The sequence below is a fragment of the Lepidochelys kempii genome, chromosome 7 (assembly GCF_965140285.1).
Source record: "Lepidochelys kempii isolate rLepKem1 chromosome 7, rLepKem1.hap1, whole genome shotgun sequence".
NCBI classification, from domain to species: domain Eukaryota; kingdom Metazoa; phylum Chordata; order Testudines; family Cheloniidae; genus Lepidochelys; species Lepidochelys kempii.
The window spans coordinates 38,208,055-38,230,246 of NC_136386.1; the positions used below are offsets into that span (position 1 = coordinate 38,208,055).

General features: G+C 41.2%; 1 protein-coding gene across 7 annotated transcripts in view; it reads right to left on the reverse strand.

The window, feature by feature from the left end:
* SYN2 (synapsin II) overlaps positions 1 to 22,192 on the reverse strand; it is a 434,891-nt gene that overhangs the window by 177,392 nt on the left and 235,307 nt on the right. For all 7 annotated transcript variants that reach the window (XM_073352278.2, XM_073352279.2, XM_073352281.2 and 4 more), the window contains exons 3-4: positions 20,104 to 20,195; positions 12,551 to 12,707 (exon numbers count right to left, since the gene is read on the reverse strand). In XM_073352278.2, the coding sequence (XP_073208379.1) occupies positions 12,551 to 12,707; positions 20,104 to 20,195 (249 nt within the window). The remainder of the gene's footprint in view (positions 1 to 12,550; positions 12,708 to 20,103; positions 20,196 to 22,192) is intronic.

Consider the following 22,192-nt stretch of genomic DNA (forward strand, 5'->3'; position numbering starts at 1 on the left):
CAGTTCTGCAGATTCAAATAGTATCAGTTCTGTTTTCATTAGAATATGTTGAAAGTGGTAACTGGGACATTTCTTCCACTTTTGGCAGCTCTTACATGCCCCAGAAGAAACTCTGAAAGCAGAAACAATTTCTGGCACATAGTAACTACCTCCAATAACCAGGGTTTCCAGACTTTTCAGGGTGCACCCATAAAAGGAGGGATCATCTTCCATAACACTGTAATTATGCAGTGGGATGACATACTACATGGACTTCCATTTGCAGGGCACTTCAATTCAGCATCTCAAGCTAAATCCAATAATTATTGCCAGAACCTGCCTGCCTAGCAGCTGCTAATTAAGATCATACTCTCATGCATTTATTGTAGAGCTTGCTATTGTGTTGTAATCTATGTCATCTATGTCATTGCGGATGATACTAAACTGGGAGGAGTGGTAGATACGCTGGAGGGGAGGGATAGGATACAGAAGGACCTAGACCAATTGGAAGATTGGGCCAAAAGGAATCTGATGAGGTTCAATAAGGATAAGTGCAGGGTCCTGCACTTAGGATGGAAGAACCCAATGCACAGCTACAGACTAGGGACCGAATGGCTAGGCAGCAGTTCTGCAGAAAAGGACCTAGGGGTGACAGTGGACGAGAAGCTGGATATGAGTCAGCAGTGTGCCCTTGTTGCCAAGAAGGCCAATGGCATTTTGGGATGTATAAGTAGGGGCATAGCGAGCAGATCGAGGGACGTGATCGTTCCCCTCTATTCGACATTGGTGAGGCCTCATCTGGAGTACTGTGTCCAGTTTTGGGCCCCACACTTCAAGAAGGATGTGGATAAATTGGAGAGAGTCCAGCGAAGGGCAACAAAAATGATTAAGGGACTGGAACACATGAGTTATGAGGAGAGGCTGAGGGAGCTGGGATTGTTTAGTCTGCAGAAGAGAAGAATGAGGGGGGATTTGATAGCTGCTTTCAACTACCTGAAAGGGGGTTCCAAAGAGGATGGCTCTAGACTGTTCTCAATGGTAGCAGATGACAGAACGAGGAGTAATGGTCTCAAGTTGCAGTGGGGGAGGTTTAGATTGGATATTAGGAAAAACTTTTTCACTAAGAGGGTGGTGAAACACTGGAATGCGTTACCTAGGGAGGTGGTAGAATCTCCTTCCTTAGAGGTTTTTAAGGTCAGGCTTGACAAAGCCCTGGCTGGGATGATTTAACTGGGAATTGGTCCTGCTTTGAGCAGGGGGTTGGACTAGATGACCTTCTGGGGTCCCTTCCAACCCTGATATTCTATGATTCTATGATTCTATGATCCCTTCCAGAGGGGTGAATGTGTAATTAATTTATTAACAGACCTGAGACATTTTTCCAGCACCAGCCATTTTTACATAGCTTTTGCAAGATACACCATCAAAGGGCAGAATGTAATTGACAACAGCTCCACTCGCAATCACAGGAGCTGTCATATTTTACCTTCACTGTAAAGAAAACAGAACAGCCATTGTAGAATTATACCTACTATAATTCATGTACAGATGTTCCTTTTCTCTGGAAAGTTTATAAGTATGGACCACACAACCACAACAGTTCCTTAATTTTTTAATTGTTAAAATTTTCATCCCTTTTGTCTGAACCCAAAAGTGGCAATCCAGCTGCTGCAATGCACGTAATTAGTGTTAGATAGCCAAGGTTTAACAAATTAAATACTTGTAGGGACATACATAATTATCCTGATTTGAAGTGGCACAGGGGCTATGGATATTAAAACTAGCATTCCTATCTAACTAGCTCAGAGGTTTGCATTCTACTAACTCAACCAGTTGTGAATTTTGTATAATTTTACTGCACTGGGACCAATTGCATGCAGTATGGTTGACCACATAACAGATCAGTCTGATGACTCCATGGCTTTGCAAAGTTGGATCTATGCCAGCAATATGTGCAAATGACGTTTGAACCCAAGGGTAGGGCTAACAGCCTTTATCACTTATGAAGGTCTGTTCGGGTTCAAGAGGTTGTCCTTTGGGCTGTCTGCAGCGATCAGATAATAAGACATCTGATCTGGCATGGCTCCCTGGAGTTGTAATTCATCTTGATTATATTGTGAGGCATAGAGTCACTTCAGAGATTTGTCACAATTTCCGTTAATTCCTGTTTTCTCATGGCCAGACCAGTATCAATAATAATGAACACCTCAGAAAATTAATTACTGTGCATTAAATCAGAGAAATACCAGCTCGCTCAGTCCAAAATAGAACAAGTTAGCTATAACGTCATAGATAGGATTGTAGATTGATTCAGCTAGATCAGTGGTGGGCAACCTGCGGACCATCAAGGTAATCTGCTGGCGGGCCGCCAGACAGTTTGTTTACATTTGCACGGCTGCCCGCAGCTCCCAGTGGCCATGGTTTGCCATTCCTGGCCAATGGGAGCTGTGGGAAGCAGCGGCCAGCACATCACTGATAGACAAAGACACTGTGAAATCAGGAATTTGAGGAAAGGAGAGATACCGTGGGATTATGGGAATTTAAGTAAGGGACAGATCAGGTTCTGCAATGCTGCCATACGGTCACAGCGTGGAGAGAAAACCAGGCCAAGCCAGAACATAGTTGCAGCAACTCCAGATGAACCAGAGAGTTGTGCTTGTCCAGGATCTACAATCAAATGGATAAGGAGGCAAGTAAAGGGCCAGCAGTACTCTTCCCCAGGAATATGCGAGCTGCCATACCAAATGGGTGTTGAGAGATCAGCCATGGTGTTACACACATCCTAGTTGACAGGAATGAGGTTCCTTCTCTGAATACGAATAGACCTTTCAGTTGGTGCTATATGTTGTTTCCTGTATGAAAATGGGTCTTCAGTCAATCACAGATGTATTAGGTTGGTTTCATCCATCGCAGACTTAACAGCAATAGCATCTCGTTGAAGGTCTGGTGGAGCCATGTGCACTAGCACATACAAACCGGAGATTGACGTACACGTCAAGTAGCTGCTAATGATACAAGTGGCCACATTCAGCTCTGTGTTAACAGACTGAGCATGGCAGCAATACTCGGTCAGAGCAAACATTGGAGCCAAATCAGATGTGTGGAGCACCGAAGGGTCTGCTCCCCAGGAGGTTCCTAATAGTTTTCATATCAAGGCAGTAGAGGAAGAGATCTTCATTTTCAGGTGTTCCAGTTGAGGCTGATAATGTTAAGTTTTATTCCCAAGTATGTGACAACTGGTTGGAATGGCAGTAACCATCCTTGTACACAGATCGAGATGGATCCATTGGTAAGACGGCTGTTTAGATGGAAAGTAGTTGCCACTGTTTTGGTTTCATTAAGAATTAATCTCCACTGCTAGAAAAAAATGGTCAAAATGCCCATGTCTTAACTAAAACAACGAGGAGTCCTTGTGGCACCTTAGAGACTAACAAATTTACACCCAAATAAATTTGTTAGTCTCTAAGGTGCCACAAGGATGACTCATTGTTTTTGCTGATACAGACTAACATGGCTCCCCCTCTGAAACCTGTCACCATGTCTTGACCGAGATGCCCTTCAATCCTATGGAAATTGTTTCTAGTGTCACCCAATACAGATGGCATCAGCGTACACATATTTCTTGGCCTGCATTTCAGGAAGGTCATAAGTGTATACGTTGAACAAAATGGGAACCAAAACTGAACTCTAAGTAAGGCCATTGTGGAGACATTTAAGACAACTGATTTTATCCCCAACTTGCAAGAGGAAGCTTCGGTTTCTAATGATTTCTTGGATGAACTACGCTATAGGCTTACAAGGAAAAACTTGCAGCAGCTTGGCCATCAGCCTGACATGTCACACAGGATAGTAGGCTGCCATCAGATCTGTAAGGATTGTACCAACTTTCTTTCCTGACTCAAATGCGTTTTCTATGTGTTGTGTCAGACATAGTATCTGATTTTGGGTGCATCATCCCCTTCTGAATCCAGTCTGAATGCAAGGCAGCTGATGATTGACTACCACATTAATCACAGCAGGATTAGTCTCTCCATCAGCTTGTAGGTAACATACAGCAGAGAAACCAACCAGTAGCCCTTTGGGTCTGTCAATTGTTTCCCTGGCTTGGAAACAGCTATGACCTTTGCTCTACACCAGATTTCAAAGCTGCAGCAATCCTGTGTACAATGATTCAGAAATTGAAGCAGCCGGCTTTTGGTGATTGGCCTAAAGTGAGAGGCCGACACATTCTTGATATTATCTAGACCAGGAGCCTTGTTAGGCTACAATTGATGTATAGCCAGGTCAAGCTCTTGATCAATAAAAGGAGCCATCAGATTCGCATCCACATTCCAAGCCTGCCATATCTCAGCAACCATAATTTTAACTGCATGACTGAAAACTATCTTGATTAGGAGCTCTGCCATTAGCCACCAACTGTGATGTGATGGATTTTGCTATGAATAGGTCTTCTCTCTCTTGCCGAGATTAGAATCTCTGCTCAATTGATTTCATCCACCAGTTAGCCACAGAACACGAAGCATATATCATCTTACTTCAGGAAGCACAATCTACTATTGACACTCAACTATCAATTCCTGGCTTTGCTGTAGTCTCACCTCAAACATAGGCAGTATGACTATGGGATGGCATCCTATGTCTGAGAAGGAATTCCAGCAACTTCAGTCTCATCATCAGGTGCAAATATTGTTATCAAAAGGCTAAAGGTAAAGGACCTGACTCTTATCAACATCTATAAACTTCCATCTGTCAACTGGCTAACTCTTGTCTTACCAACCTTCTCTGGACCTCCAGCCTATTCAGGAAATTTTAATTCACACCAAGCCCACTGGAGTTACCCCGATGATGATGTAGATGCTATTCAGGAAATTTTAATTCACACCAAGCCCACTGGAGTTACCCCGATGATGATGTAGATGCTATTCAGGAAATTTTAATTCACACCAAGCCCACTGGAGTTACCCCGATGATGATGTAGATGGAGTAAGGCTACAAGAGTAGGTATCAATAGTTGCTCCTGAGGGCATAATTAAAAATTATGCACCCAGTATTTTAAAATTCTGCAAATGTTATTTGTCAAATAAATGTGGAAGCTCCAGCATGCCATTGGGGAGCACAGGCCACTGGCTGCACAGAAGTGGGAGATCATTGTGCAGCTCCCCCTGGGACACAGACTCAGCGGCGAGGCTGAACCCAAACCTGACACAGCACAAGGACTGGGCCTGCCCCAGAAACACCCCAGGGCCCTGCCCCTCCGTGCCAGGTGCATCAGGTGTGGGCAGGCAGGCTCAGCAAGGCAGGATCCAAGTGTGGAGGGGCTTAGTGTGGGGGGATCCTGTTGAGACGGTTGTGCGTGGGGCAATCTGGATGCAAGTGGCTCAGTGGGGGATCTGGGTGCAGGGGGGATCTGGATGCACAAGGATTTTTTTGGGGGGGTTCTGTATGCAATGGTAATGGGACTCTGCAGTGGGGTCTAGGTGGAGGTGGTTGGGGCTCAGCAGGGTGGGTCTGGGTGTGGGGCGGGGACAGAGCTTGGCAGGGGGGTCTGGGTGTGGGGAGCTCAGTGGGGGAGGATTCAGATGCTGGGAGAGTGGGGTGGGGATCCAGGTGCAACTGGCTGGGGCTCAGTAAGGTGGGGGTCCAGGTGCAGCTGGTTGGGGCTTTGTAGGATGGGGATTTCGGTGTGGGTGGCTCATTGCAGGGTGCAGGGGTAATGGGGCTTGTCAGAGGGGGTTCTGGGTGTGTGGGGAGTGAGGCTCAGCGGAAGGATCTAGATACAAGGGGGTCTGGATATATGAGGGTTTGGCAGCTGGGGGAGCAGCTCCCTGTACAGGGATCCCTCCCCCTGCAGCTGAGGAGCAATGCGTACAGGAAATGTGGGGAGGGCAGTTTTCAGAGCTTCCTAGAGCCGGGGGAGAAATCTGGGCGTGGATCTGACAAAGCCCCAGATGCTGTGCAGCGGAAGAGGAAGTCCTGTCCTCTTCAGCCCAGCCAGGACTAGCAGATGAGCCCAGCACAGGGTAGGAACCACCAGCCAGGTCATCCCCAGTCCCACCCCCTGCCTTACAGTGATTTATCTCTCTGCCAGCTGCCCTGGGCATCCAGAACATACTGCTGGGGAGGGTCGTATGACCACTCTTGTGGCTTCCCTTTGCTTTCCTGTCAGAAAGTCATTTTTCTGTGGGGAAGCAAAGAAATCTGTGGGGGACGTAAATTCTACGCATGTACAGTGGGGCAGAATTCCCCCAGGAGTAAATAGTCAACCTGCAGCTTCTACATGATCCAAAGCAGCTGCCCCTTTCCATAGCAAAAGATGGACCTTGGTGTTCTTCTCCTGACCTCACCTTTTCTACAACTGGAGAACACCCTCCAGCAGTCATAGAGTATAAAGTGCTTGGTAAGTTTTTTCAATCCCAGGATCAGCCATTCCCAGTCACAACTGGCATACAAATTCCAACTACAAATGGACTCCAGAAACCTTGGTGGAATTTCTTGAAGGTAAGGTGAGATCTGTTCCAATCTGAGTTGGCATCTGTGATAAATGAAGGGGGTCTGGGTTGATCCCTTTTATGGACACCCAGCCAGCCAGTTAGCTACAAAATCCCTGTTAGTAGCTGTTCTCTACTTGCTTTCCCTGTAAAGGGTTAAAAAAGACCATAGGTAAAAGGAAGGCAGTGGGCACCTGACCAAAAGAGCCGATAGGAGGGCTAGAACTTTTAAAAATTGGGAAAATACTCTCCCTTTGTCTGCCTGTTGTTGTTCTCTCCAGAGAGAAGACACAGGGCAGCAATGCTGTAAGAAGCTTGCACAAGGTATGAAAAATCATCAAATCATACCTAGAAACTACTTATTGGAAACCCCCGATATGTAAGAAGATCAGGAAATGTTTAGGAAGATGCAATTAGGCTTATCTCTTTTATTTCTGTAAGGCTTGCGGACTCCTCTGTGCTAACCCCTAAAAAGCTTTTGTTTTGCTTGTAACCATTACGCTAGACCTCAAAAAAACCATTCTTGAAGCTTAATTATTATATTTGCTCTTTTTAAACTCTAGCAATAGCTTAAGTTCCAGATGTATTTTCTTTCTTCTTGTTTTTAATAAAATGTACCCTTTTTAAGAACAGGATTGGGTTTTTTGTGTCCTGAGAGGTTTGTGCATATATTGTTTAATTAGCTGGTGGCAACAGCTGATTTCCTTTTTTTCTTTCTTGGCTCTTCCCCATGGGGGTGTGTGTGAAAGGGTTTGAGGGTACCCTATGGGGAGGAATTTCCAAGTGCGCCTTCCTGGGTTCAAAGGGTTTTTTTGCATTTGGGTGGTGGCAGAATCTACCCTTCCAAGGTCAGAGAGAAGCTGTAACCTTGGGAGTTTAACACAAGCCTGGAGTGGCCAGTATTAATTTTTAGAATACTTGTGGGCTCCCACCTTCTGCACTCGAAGTGCCAGAGTGGGGCATCAGCCTTGACAGCATCTCTTATGGCTCAAAATCAAATATTCAGAACATTATCAGTGCCATCAACCAAGATTTTTGCTATAAAGTTCTGGCCACTGCAAAGGAATCTATACCTCAGGAATTTCACCAATTCATTCCTGGACAGTCATCCGATGCAATCATACTATATCATGAATTTAAATCCTTCATAAGTAAACAGGAGGGTTTTGACAGAAGTAGAGGCCCTTTTCACCTTCTAGATCAAGCCAGGTAAGAGCAACGGAAAGAAATCGTTCCAAATTGAGCTTCACACATTCCAATCAGAAAGCCTGGAAAACTATAACTTCTCTCAGGCTGGGAAAATACTTAGATTCTCAGGGAAGTGTATGTCTCCTTATTTGGGATTACAAGTATTGCTCTTTCCAGCCAGTTTGGTGTTATCCCATTCAAGATGCACCCCAGGGAAAGTGTCTCAATTTTTGATCTAATAGACTGAATCCAAGTCAGACTGTCAACTGCGCAGTTTTCAGCTTGGTTAGTTTCTTTATTTTCACTTTGACTTTGAAATCAATTTAAGGCTAATGAACAGTGCCATACTGACAGCACCAGTGACCAAATAAGTCTATTAACTGATGTCAAGGTTCCTCCCCCACTCTGAACTCTAGGGTACAGATGTGGGGACCTGCATGAAAAACCTCCTAAGCTTATCTTTACCAGCTTAGGTCAAAACTTCCCCAAGGTACAAAATATTCCACCCGTTGTCCTTGGACTGGCCGCTACCACCACCAAACTAATACTGGTTACTGGGGAAGAGCTGTTTGGACGCGTCCTTCCCCCCCCCCAAAATACTTCCCAAAACCTTGCACCCCACTTCCTGGACAAGGTTTGGTAAAAAGCCTCACCAATTTGCCTAGGTGACTACAGACCCAGACCCTTGGATCTTAAGAACAATGAACAATCCTCCCAACACTTGCACCCCCCTTTTCCTGGGAAATGTTGGATAAAAAGCCTCACCAATTTGCATAGGTGACCACAGACCCAAACCCTTGGATCTGAGAACAATGAAAAAGCATTCAGTTTTCTTACAAGAAGACTTTTAATAAAAATAGAAGTAAATAGAAATAAAGAAATCCCCCCTGTAAAATCAGGATGGTAGATATCTTACAGGGTAATTAGATTCAAAAACATAGAGAACCCCTCTAGGCAAAACTTTAAGTTACAAAAAAGATACACAGACAGAAATAGTTATTCTATTCAGCACAATTCTTTTCTTAGCCATTTAAAGAAATCATAATCTAACACATACCTAGCTAGATTACTTACTAAAAGTTCTAAGACTCCATTCCTGGTCTATCCCCGGCAAAGACCAGCATACAGACAGAGACCCTTTGTTTCTCTCCCTCCTCCCAGCTTTTGAAAGTATCTTGTCTCCTCATTGGTCATTTTGGTCAGGTGCCAGCGAGGTTACCTTTAGCTTCTTAACCCTTTACAGGTGAGAGGAGCTTTTCCCTGGCCAGGAGGGATTTCAAAGGGGTTTACCCTTCCCTTTATATTTATGACAACTGAATTTCTTTCAATGTCCAGAACAGGGAAATTAAGGTTATCAGCAGTACTAGCTTCCCCTGTACTGCTCCATCAAGGTGCATAAACTCAGGTTTTTGAATGACAACCTTTATGGCTCAGAGGGTATTTTTGCCCCCCCAATTATATTCAGTTTTTTGCTGGACTATTAGGACTGCCAACAAGGGTAGTAATTAAAACCAATTGTGATGGAGATTTTGTGTGGTTCATTAGAAACTGCACTCTGACAATCGAGTGCTTTGCCATAGACCAACCAGCCACCAGACACTATCATCCTGTGCCAGACTTAAAATACATTGCCTGTATCCTGTTATCAATCACTGGATGTTTCCAGATTCCATTAGAAACCACTTTTTGCTAAATAAATTACCTCAGGCTTTGCTCGGGCAGGCTGAATCTATTTCCCATCAATTGTTAATGAAGACTGTGACTGATGGATAGACCTGGACATCTGGTTTATAATTTTATATTAAACTCTTGAACTTTTATATAATTTTTCTATGAATAATTTTCATAAGATTGCTTGCTCACTGGTATTAGCAAGTTAATTGTCCTGAAGGTCTTTCCTAAATGGGGCAATACAGAGAGGGTTTATATACAGTAAATGGTATGGCCATCCTTACATAATGATATATATGCAATTACACTCGCAAAAATGATCTCAGAGTTTGCATGGGCAATCGTCACTATTGAACACACACATTTAGATATAGAACGGTGTTTATTAAAAATAAATGTAAAATACAATCCAAATGATCAGAATGTACTTTACATTATCATTTTTAATCTAGTATGTAAGCCAAAATGGGAAGGGCAAGAATTTAGGAAAAATATTCTTGATTATAGATGTACAACATCTACTCCAAATAGCAGAGTTCTCCCCTTTCATTTCATTTTTAGATTAGTTCCATCTTTTTCTCCAATTTCCTTATTCTATGCTATAAATCTACAAGCTGGATATTAAGACAGAAGGCTAACAGAACAGAATACTACTCATCCACTTTGTGGATGGTTTAACTGAGTCAGTATGAAAGTTTAACTCAAGTGTGTGTCTATGGTCCTAACAAAAGGGAGTGTTGGCAGGTGCATGAGCCTAGATATTGAAGAGCTTTCTTTAAAGTAAAAACATTTCCAAAATCTTTAACAGCTCATATTAGTCTTCTGCTTGTAGAAGTGATTCAGCAGATGCACTGTAACACACATGGGCATACATAAAGAGTATCATATATATAAGGAACTGAGAGGAAGTTAAGGAGGGTAACTGATGTAGGACAAGGCCACTGAGCTATGCTCATATAAACCGTCCACACTTTTTAGATAGCATATAAACTACATGTATAGAAATGTCTATCGGTTCAAATCATCCCCTCAGTCATGCATTTTAGTGAAAACAGCTTTTCAGCAGCAGCTTATCGTAGATGATTAAGGTAAGGAAACTAGCTGAATATACGTGATCAGTCTGACATTTTCAAATATCATTAACTTACTTATTTCTAAATGATCATCTCTGAGAGATGCATTACTGTGGGCTATGTACAGACCAGGTTTCAAAATTTAAAACACAGACATCTGTTGGTTATCAACATTTAGAAAGGAAAATAAATTCTCCTCCACATTCAAATAAAAGTAAAAAAATCAGCTGAAAAATATTTTAATGTCATTTTTCTAAAAGCATTTATTTCTCGGCTGAGACTAGTATGGGAAACTTCAGCCAAAAAGGTAATTTTCTGAGAATCAAAAAACGGGATTTAGAAGAGAAGTGCCATCTCATTATTGCCTATTGCGTCACTACCTCAATGTTATAACAATGTTTGGAAATTCTTTATATCAAATGCCTGAAGTGACTCAGACTAAATATGACATAGTTTCTGTAGCTTTATTATTTGTCTTGTAATAGGCACACTATTAAACAAGCAGTATGTGCAACATGACTGAGATCTTTTAGTTTCAAATGTGCAACCTGACATTTGTTTTAACATAGTATTTGGAATTTACTAGAATAAGGGTTCAAATAATTCCTGGCTGTTATGGACATGATCAGACTCATATTAGCAAAAGCTCCCTGCTGATTCTTTACAAGAGACAAGATCAGCTACGAGCAACAGAAATCTTTCCCTTTTGTTGGAAGAAAGAACACAGTCATCTGAAAGTCCAGCACACTGTGTTTACAAAAGCTTTCCCCTGGCTTGCCAAGCTCAGTGCATACCTAAATATTTCAAACCCCTCAAAGCTCTAACAGCACTAGGAGGAGATTACAATGAGCTATTATTCATTAACATTTTATTACACAATTATTGTATATTAATGCTACTGATTTTGCCTCATTGCCCAGCTTTATTGCATAAGATGAATCAAAGCATTAAGAAATGCCACACAGAGCAGAAAATAACAGATGCATTAAAATAACATGTGCAGCAATGTAAATAACCTCTCAATTATGGGGTGCCTGCTTTTATCACAGCATAAAATGTTATAAAATTAGCTGTGTGCTGTGTACGGTAATGGCAGGTCATTTTTTTTGGAAGGCCTTTCTTAGAAAATGTTAAAAATAAAAATATTGAGGGCAGTTATGAGGACTAGAGTAAAACTTTCCCTCAATGGAAAAAATAGGTTGTCAGGTGTATGCTTCCTCCTCCTATTTCAGAGGAAAAACTTGTGAATCACTTACTATTTATAACCCACAGTAGTCTTGAAAGTTTTATTAGCTATTGGGCCATTGACTCTACAATGAAAAGGAAAGTAATTACACCCTCCGTAATCTTCTTATGCTTCAATCTCAAATGAGCCTTTTACAACAATATATTTTAAGTCAATATCACTGCCTAACACACAGCTCTGTAGGCTCTGCTCTGACTGTGCTGCACCAAAAAGAGAACCATGTTCTCCTTTATCCCCTATGTGGTTATAAAGGAAACTTAAACAGAACCTTCGAGGATCTGACAGGCCTGGATAAGTGTAAGTATGGACAGATCTGGTTTGTATACGAGAACTCCCAAAACACAAGTGGCCCCAGCAATTGCCCTAGGTGTAACTGAGGGTAAAATCTGACTCCTCGTTAGTACTTACAAAATTATGAAAAGAGCTTTCAAAACAAGGTAGCTAATAGCTTCATATTTCCTTGCTAGAGCACTGCCTAAAAAGCATTCACAAGTAGAAAGAAAACAATGGTTAAGAAGTTAGCTTAGATTATGTTAAAAACCACAAGTATGAAAAAAATTCTGAACTCACTTTTCCCAGAAGAAGCTGTGAATAAACACATCCTCCTCAATTGAGGGAGGATGTTAGCAGCATGTGGGTTTTCAGCCAGTTTCCTCACCTTTATTTCATTATTTTGAATATTTTCTCAGTCTTTACTCCTCCTACACTGGCTCATTCATAATGTGAAATTCAGAAATGCAGCTTGTTTGCTTTCTACCCTTTTCATTGCAGGTTAGCCACTCTGAGGAGTGACTTGATGGCTTGGAACTTAAATTACCACAACTAGGAACTCAAAAGAAAATAACCATTTAATTTTTTGCACCAGGAATCTACATTCTAAGCTTTATAATGAATGTATCACTTACCACCCAAGGTTTGTCGCAAAAATTATAGATTGACTCTAGGGAGTTGACACTGGGGACACCAGCATAATGCATTCCAATGATTAAGTTACGGAAGTCTTCGTTCTCAGCCATACTGAATGAATGTTGTCGAACAAGAACAAAATCAGGTCTGAATGACCTAAAGAAAAAAGGGATATATAACTATTAGGGAATGATCAAATTATTTTCTCTGATAAAAGAGAATCTTAAAAGGGAAAGTTGTAGGAGCTGCTGGAGAGTAGTAGATGAATTAAAATAGCTTTTACAAGAGCATAAAAAAGATGGTTATTGGCTGAAGTATAAAACCAGGTGAACATTGTTATTTTTGAGCTACAGCTTTGTTGCATCTCTGTTCAGTTTTTGCTACTAGAGAAGTCATGACTACCAAAGGTATCATATCCTAGTATGAAGAATAAGAGCTAGAGAGGAATTTCAGGCTATAATTACACTACGAGCTAGGCTGGGATTTCACTGGTCATGTCTCTACACTCTCACTAGCTCTCACCACACTAGCGCCCGCACAAATAGTAGTGGAGCCATAGTAGCACGGGCAGCAGCACCAGAGGCATGGTTTAGCCATGCTGAGCACAAACCCACCTGAAACCAGTGGGTAGATACTCAGCACACTTAAGCCATGCCTCCACTGCTGCTACCTGTGCTCCTGCAGCTGCACTGCTATTTATATTCATGCCAGACTAATGAGAGCAGGCAAAAGTGCGTATACGTGCGCAGAGGGATCACACCCCTAACACGTAGTGTAGGCAGCCTCAGACAGGAGTCTTACAGATTCAAAAACTTATGCTAAATACTCCCTTGAGATGCACAGCAGTATATTGACATTCCACCCTGACATATGATATAATATATACCATGTGCATTATATATACACATGTGTATTTGCAGTATTCTAGCTTCTGTTTTTTACCCTTTGTATCCCAGACATGCATTGTTTTATAAAAACTTTAAAAGTTAAAGAACTTCACAGCTTTTTTTCCCTCATAAAATTCCTAACCAATGTCCTAATGTTTAGATTTAAAAACGTGGGCAGTATTGCTAAATAATTTCAATGTGTATTTTATATAAATCACTGCCACATAAGTCAAGCAGAATTAGATACTTTAATGTGTTTGCTTTATTCCTTTTAACTAAAATTAATTGCTAATGATAAATCCACTTTAATAAAATGGGGCCTTATTTATCATGAATCAGCAGTCTTTGAAAAGCAGGACGTTTGGGCAACATTAAATGTAAGCCTGTACAAATATTGAAATAGCTTTAAATAAAACAACTAATGTTTGTCAAATATCCTAACAGGAAGAACTTAACACCAAGACAAACTGGTAAATGATGCCAGAAAATATTTTTATAATTTGGAAAACAAGTCTGACCACACAAACTTAGTTTTATCATAATTAAAGGTTTCTTTCTTACCCCTGCATCCTTTAGGCTGAGAAAGAGTCGTCAGATTCCACAGCAGATTAAATACAGTGGGTCAGATTCTGATCTCATTTAGACAGATGTAACCCCAAAGTAAATCCACTGACTTCAACACTAAGCAGTGTAAATGAGATCAGAGTTGGTCCACTATATACCATCAGTAAAATAGGGCATTGCATGAAGTACAGCAAGCTCACAAATTTCCTGGATTATCACCCAGGAAGACTAAATTTTCACATCAAACTTTGTGCAATTTCTTTAGAAGCTTTTAAAGTTTGATTCTGTTCTGAAAAGTGATTATATAACCCCCCCACACACACACACACTCGTTTACCCAGCAGATCTTCTCCCTGTGCATATTCAGTCACATTTGCTTTCCCAAGTGATAAAATAGGTATGTACTGCTATTTATTCCTGCTAGGCCTGCAGAGCCAACACATTTAAGAGGAAGTGAGCTGGATCCTGTTGCTCCTTGTGCATCCTCAACAGAACGGTTTACTAAATTCCAATCAATTTCACCTATGCAAGCACCCTGAAAGCAACAGGTTTGTACAGATGTCTTCAGAGTAAGCCTTCAGTGATAACCAAGTTGCACAGCTGTGACTGATGACATAATTTGGCCTGCTGAATGTTTATTACCAACAATGAGAAAACACAAGAAAAAAAGAACCGAGCATGATGCAGTGTTGCTAGTGCATGTAATTTTATCACAAGTCTTGTAATATGTTGTGTTTTTCTTAAAGTCACAAACCCTGGAGTCACATGAAACTCTTGGCTTTCATTTTAAAATAAAAGGTTATTCCTAGCACTCCTGGTGGGACAGAAAAGCTTGAAAACATGAACCCAGGGGCTCAGACCCAGAAGGCAATAAATAAACAATATCTTCAAATCTCAGGATATTTTCTGGACTGACTCATAATACCTGAGCACTTGGAGATGGTAATACTGTTGACATACATATCCCAGGCTAAAGATGTGGGGCTGACAAAAAACACCCTTTATGTTATTTTTACAAAAAGAAAAGGAGTACTTGTGGCACCTTATGCATCCGATGAAGTGAGCTATAGCTCACGAAAGCTTATGCTCAAATAAATTGGTTAGTCTCTAAGGTGCCACAAGTACTCCTTTTCTTTTTGCGAATACAGACTAACACGGCTGATACTCTGAAACCTGTCGTTATTTTTACAGTTGCTTTTTAGAACACATCCACATTTAACCTCTCATATGTTTCTTTCCTCCTTCCTTTGCCCTCTCCCATCTGGGAGCTAGAAGGGAGTGAGGAGACTGGTCTTGTACTGTAGTAAAGTAATCAGCATGGGGTTACCTGGATTATTCAGAGTATTAAGGGGTTGAGACACGCTCCACCTTCTCTCCTACCTATTAGTCAGTGGGCTCCCCCAGTCTCTCCCTCCCCCACCATACATTTTGTAGTTCAGCTGAATAAAACAGCGAGTACCCAGCCTGCAGCACTATGATTAGAGCATTATTTTTGTTACACTGAAAGGTCCCTTTACAAAACTTATGTTCCCTCTCCCCTCTTTGGGGATAAAGGTTTAAGCAGCTCCTGTTCTGTCCCTCTGGGAAGGCCCTCAGTGGGGTGCTGACAGATCTTCTCTCCATTCCCCTGAAGCCAGATCAGATTAGCACTCCCACTCAACATGTGAGGGGGAGGCAAGTGCTTGCCTTAGGCTCCAGCTGCACAGCTTTAGGAACACCTGAGCAAGAATTCTGCTCCTGTGATACATGCAGAGCAGAAGGAATAGGCCTTGCTGTCCAGCCAGGTATTGAGGGCTCCTCACAACACCAGGGAGAGGGGTAATGAGGAACAATGTTCCCAGATGACACCTCATGGCAGCCCTCCCTTTGCTTCCAGAAGTCCCTTTGCACCATCCCTTACACTGACTCCTGTGAACAGGAGACTATAGATAGCTTTGGCATGTCATGAAAATAATCAAGTGCCGCCCTCCCTTTTTAACAGTTTCCATGAAAAAAAAGACCGAGAAGAATATGCAGTTCAGGGAAGCACAGCATGTGCAGTCTTTAAGCGCTGTTGGATCATAGTTTCCTGAAAACTGAGCCTTTAGGAGAAGTGGGCAAAAATAAAAGCAAAAACCAGATGTTAAGAACCAGACTAGAACCAAACCTCTATCAGATTTGGAAATATTCCAGTGAGGTTTCTCCACTTCCATTCCCCAGCTAGGACAGGAAGTGATGAAACACCTTGAGGCAGCCTGTTCATATGCGATTTCCTGCTGGCGATGGAAACAGAACTAGGCTTGTCTATTCTCAGCAAATTTTCAACCTGATTTTGAGGAAGAATTCAAAAGGCTCGGATTAGAGATGGCTGGAAGTTGCAATGGTGGAATCTGGAATCAGGTCTTTTAGAGATTGGTGATATCTGAATCTGGGTTTTGGCTTGGTCCATTATCAAGATAAGGGCTATTGGCATAATTCAGATATTGATGGGGGTTCTGATTTCATACACCCCAAAGTATTTAGATTCATTGGCTTTGGTTTGGGTCTGCTCTACGGATGTAAAATGTTAACCGATAAGCGTTACTCTTACCGGTTAACCCACCCCAACTGTTAACTGCCAGCCAGCCACACCGGCCCTAGCCCCAACTGGCCCCTGCTGGATTGGCCCTGGCCCCAGCCGTGCTGGCCAACCCTTTAATTGGTTAACCATTTAAATGAAATATTTTTAAATTGTTTAAACAGTTAATTTTTTAAACAATATTTACATCCCTAGTCTGCTCCTAGTTCTGATGGTTCAGGTAAGCATCTGAGTTTCTGGCTGTTTATCCAAAACTAAACACAACAAAATCTTACACTCATCACTACTTTTTAGTAAATTAAGCAACTGAAACCTTGAAATTTAGGTACTTGCAATGCCAGGTGAAGGGAAGCAGAAGGCGTAGAATCATAATATTTAGTTTAGAATCATAATATTCCTTAGAATAAGTTCCTGTGACACGCTAGCGACAGATTCCCAACCACATTCAATTTCATGTCTAGACAAATCAGTGACTAGCTTGAAGCAATTAATCTATGGTGAGCAATATTATAATACCAGGGTGCAGGGTGAAGAGAGTTGTGGGGCATCAAAGTATATTGTGAATTGGATGGTGTTCATTAGCTTTAGAATCAGAAAGTGGAAAAAAAATTCCACGAAGCTGACAGTAAATCAAGTACTCAACTATAATTACAACTTTTTATGCTACAAAAGCATGCCCATAATAAATGCAGGCAATATCCTAGGGCTTCATTTTTCAAAACTATTTAAAGGATTTGAACCCCTGATTCTTGCTAAAAATCAATGGCAACTGCATATTCAAATCTCTTAAGAAGATTCGATATTCCCAGCCTGAACGCAGCTGGACACTTGCACTGTTTTCCAAGTATACAGCATAATTTGTCTGGAGCAACATTACGAAGATTAGTAGTTAGATGAAATGGCATTGTAGACTGGACTACAAACTGGCAAGTTAATGCTTGTTTTTATCAAGTGATCCTTAGGGTATTTATAGGGTAGTTCTGAGAACGTGTGATCTAGGTTTCAGTGGGGAATGTCAAGTGCACTGAAGTGTGTGTCGTGTAAAGAAATTCAATTTACTGGCACAGAATGGGTAAAAACACTTGAAGGATTACTGATCCTCCTCCTTTATTTTTGCAGACCACCCAGGGCAAGGGAGAGTCTGCACCTTGATCTTACAAAAAGGGGAAGACCATTGAGGGATTACACATCATCTCAGAGTGTACTGTGCACTTAGACAAAGGAAAAAGATAGGAAGTGCCCCTTTAAAATGTAAGCTCTCTGAACTGACCCTAGATGGAACTGACCTAAATCCAGGGGCGGCTCCGAATTGTCGCAGCGCCCGGAAGAGCAGCGGGGCTGCCGCCGAATTGCCACCGTGGGACACAGACTGCCGCCCCATTCTCAATGCTGCCCCAGGCACCTGCTTGGAAAGCTGGTGCCTGGAGCCAGCCCTGCCTAAGTCTCCCCTCCACCGCACATCCTCTCAGTTGAAGACTGGTGCATGAGATTTAGAGGAAGGAATGTAAGGAGTTGGTGCATTCTGATCAGAATAAAGAGAGTGAGTTACAGTTCTGTAATTGATACTGGACAGAAAGTCTACACATGACTGCATATACATATATAGAGGTGTGTGCACAAAACTCACCACTGACACAAAGCCTCCCAAACCCCAAAATCTCAATGTTTTGTGACAAATGTTTTTCCATTTTTTCCAGCATTTTTTTCCCTTTTTTGTGAAAATGAAAGGCAGCTTTTGCATGTTTAAAAAAATTTTCCTAGTAAACACTACAAAATGGAAAGTTTCTTTCTTGGGAAAATACATAATAACGTATGATTTTGTCCAGAAAGTGACATTTTGCTCTGCAAAGCTATGCTAAAAGTTCCCTTTGAATCACATTAGCAAGTACTACCAAAACATAAGTTTTCTCATCTGAATATTCAGAAATCAAAAACTGCTATTAAATCTCATTGTATATATTACAAGTGAAGTCTTTGCTCCACTGAAGTCAATGGGAATTTTTGCCATTGACTTCAATGGGCCACTGTTTCACCCTGAAAGTGGAGCTCTTCCTGTGTCCTCCTTCTAAGAGATTGACTTAGGGCAAACAAAGGGACATGGTGCACATCCTGTTATCTGGCCCATACACTAAAAAGTGGCTTAAACGAGGTTTCTTGTCAGCTGAACATTTGAAGAACACACTTCCGTGTACCTCTGCATTCCTATAGGCTGCTATAAAAAAGATGGAGAAAAATTTCTCTCTCTTGCCACAGAGGACAGGACAAGAAGCAATGGGTTCAAACTACAGCATAACAGATTTAGATTCAATCTCAGAAAAAAAAACTTCCTAACTGCAAGCACAGTAGGACAATAGAACAGACGGCCTAGGGAAGTCACGGAAGCTCCTTCATTGGAGGTTTTCAAAAAGAGTCTGGATAGCCATCTGTCTTGGATGGTTTAGACACCACAAATCCTGCATTTTGGCAGAGGGTTAGATTAAATGGCCCGGCCCTGGCCCTTCTAACCCTATGGTTCTATGATTCTAAATGATCTACACCGGTCCAAATATTTAATAGGCTTCAGACAGTGGAGTTTAAAAAAAGGGTGAGATATAGTTAACCAAAAGACTGCCACAGGAGTTGCATAATTTTTCACTTATTTATGACAAAGAATGTAAGCAGAAACATAGTTATATGTTTTAATAAAATTAAAAAGGATAAACATAGTAAAACAATCATTATTATTTTCAATGCAGTAGTTCCTGCGGCAGGATAAGAGCTTTTCAGACACACAAGATGACACAGTTCCAGCCCCAAAAGGCTTCCAATTGAAAAAGTTTGCTCCAGGGGTAAGTGGGGATTTTATACTAGATTTCAGCATGGAAAACCATTTTTTCTTTATGACACTTTTCAAACTCCACAGGGAAAAATTCACAATAGTATAGTACTTGTGACTGATCAGTGATGTTTCAATCATCTTCAAAACACAAAGAAAATATTTATACAGGTACACTGCCATGCACATATTACAACAGATGATCTGTTTTCATTTAGGTCCTGATCCTGCACTGGGCCCAATGTGAAATTCACTTCAGTATAGTGTCAACAAATCTAATAATTAATCTATGGGGACAAGAAGGAATGTTTAAAGAAAACTGGAAACAAATTAAAGTTGTCAGTGCTAAGTAGTTCTAGTTCTACACTATCCTGGCAATTCCATTAGGTTGCCACACCCATAACAATGGTAACAATTTACTGAAGAGAACCTTTGTCAGCTCGCTGTTATACTTGCTCACACACAAGTGTCACAACTGGGTTTCGTCACACTGCCAGGTTGCTTTCTTTCTTGATGTTGACTGCAGAGAATTTGAGGCCTGTCTCATGAATCAGAATTCCTTGTAGTGGGGATACCACATGTGGGCAAGTACAGCTACAGAGAAAAGTATCTCCTCTTACTCAAGCATTTTAGTAAGGAATTCCAGTTAATTCTTCCCTTCAAGGGTTACACCTTCTTATGCTTTATTCAGGTGTTCTTTTGTTTGTTTATTTTGTTTTTCAAACTTACCTGACAACTTTGGTGCCATTACGGAATGCTTGGATGTCTACGGCATAACTGCCCTCAGCATGGGCTATCAAGTTGATCTCTGAAAATTGTGCCTATGAAAAAAGACTCAGATAAGTCAACCTGCTTTTATTTTACCCATATTTTAACTAACTTCCTTCTCTTTATTTTAAACATAACTAGTATTGAAAACAAATACTTTTCACCTAAAAAAGTCAGGCATATTCACATCACCACAAGTTTGCCACAGTTCTAACATATTAAAAGAAAAAATGGGTTACAGCATGAATATATCCATGGTAAGGGCCTATCTGGGGCTCATACACAGGATGAGCATATTTCCTTCTTCATCTCTGTATCAAAGGTTGATATTTATTTTTGCTCTGTGTGGTATTTCAGTGGAAAATTAATAGACAGACTACTTAAAGTTATAGCCTATGTTGTCCAGAAACCATATTACCAAACTATGAATTAGAGGCAAATACCATACGTAAACAGAACACCTGCTTACAGCATGTGTATCAATGTCCCTACATATACACACTTTTTCTGTATTATGTGCATTTATTCTTCTTCTAAAGAGGTTCCACATCAAGTATCCTATGCACAACACTATACAGTCATGATTCACAAATGCAGAATTTCTCTTAGAAAGATATTTTCGCACACTAGAAATGTGACATTTACAAGGACAATAATTCAATTCCATACTGTTCGTGAGTAAAGTGACACTGTGATCCCTCAGTTATTTGAAATAAAAGGACAGGATGTTTTTCATATATGTCGTGTCTTTCATCTACATAGACTCTCATAGCTCTTTATTATAACACTGACCAGCAGAATAATGGAAATGCCCCCAGCTATAATGTTTTGGTTCGATAAATGAAGGCATCTTTGCTGTCCCAGATACCAATACAGAAAGCATCAGAAGGCTCACTGAAAACTGGAGTCAATGGAAGTTTGCCTGAGTAAACCCTGTGTAAGAGCCTCAGAGCTTGGCCATGCAAAGTGCTGACTAATCTGACCCAATCCATCAAAGCACTTAAGCATGTGCTTAACTTTAAGCATGTGACTAGCCCATTGAATCTAAACACACGCTTAAGAGCTCTGATGGATAGGGGCCAGAATGCTCTGGACCTTGCTGGATGAAGCCCTTGGCACATAGTTTTTAAATTAAATTGATAACATACACACTTTACAATGGCAATGTCGGAAGTTATGAATATACATCTGTCAGGATTCCCTCCCCACTCTGAACTCTAGGGTACAGATGTGGGGACCCGCATTAACCAGCTTAGGTTAAAAATTTCCCCAATGCACAAATCCTTCCTTGTCCTTAGATGGGTACTGCTGCCACCACCAAGCGAGTTAGACAAAGATTCAGGAAAAGGACCACTTGGAGTTCCTGTTTCCCTAAAATATCCCCCCTTCGTCCCCTTTCCTGGGGAGGCTTGAAAATAATATACCAACCAAATAGGTAAACAAGGTGAGCACAGACCAGCCCCTTGGGTTTTTAGGACACTAAAAACCAACCAGGTTCTTAAAAGCAGAACTTTATTATAAAGAAAATGTAAAACAAGGACCTCTGTAAAATCAGGATGGAAGGTAATTTTACAGGGTAATCAGATTCAAAACACAGAGGATTCCCCTCTAGGCAAAACTTTAAAGTTACCAAAAAAAAAAAAAAAACACCACCAGGAATTAACCTCCCTCTTAGCCTAGGGAAAATTCACAAGCTACAACAAAAGATAATCTAACACGTTTCCTTCCTATTACTTACAATTTGTAATCTTAGATGGTTAATTCAGACATAGCTTTAGGAGATGTATTTTCCCTGCCCTGGTTCCTTACTGACCCAGAGAGAACACAAAGAAAAAAAACCAAAAAACTTTCCCCCACAGATTTGAAAGTATCTTCTCCCCTTATTGGTCCTTTTGCTCAGGTGCCAACCAGGTTATTTGAGCTTCTTAACCCTTTACAGGTAAAGGAAGGATTTTATGCTACCCTTAGCTGTATGTTTATGATAACATCTAAGAACTGAGGCTGTTATAGAAACAATAATTCAGAATATGTTTAATTTGATACTTGCTTC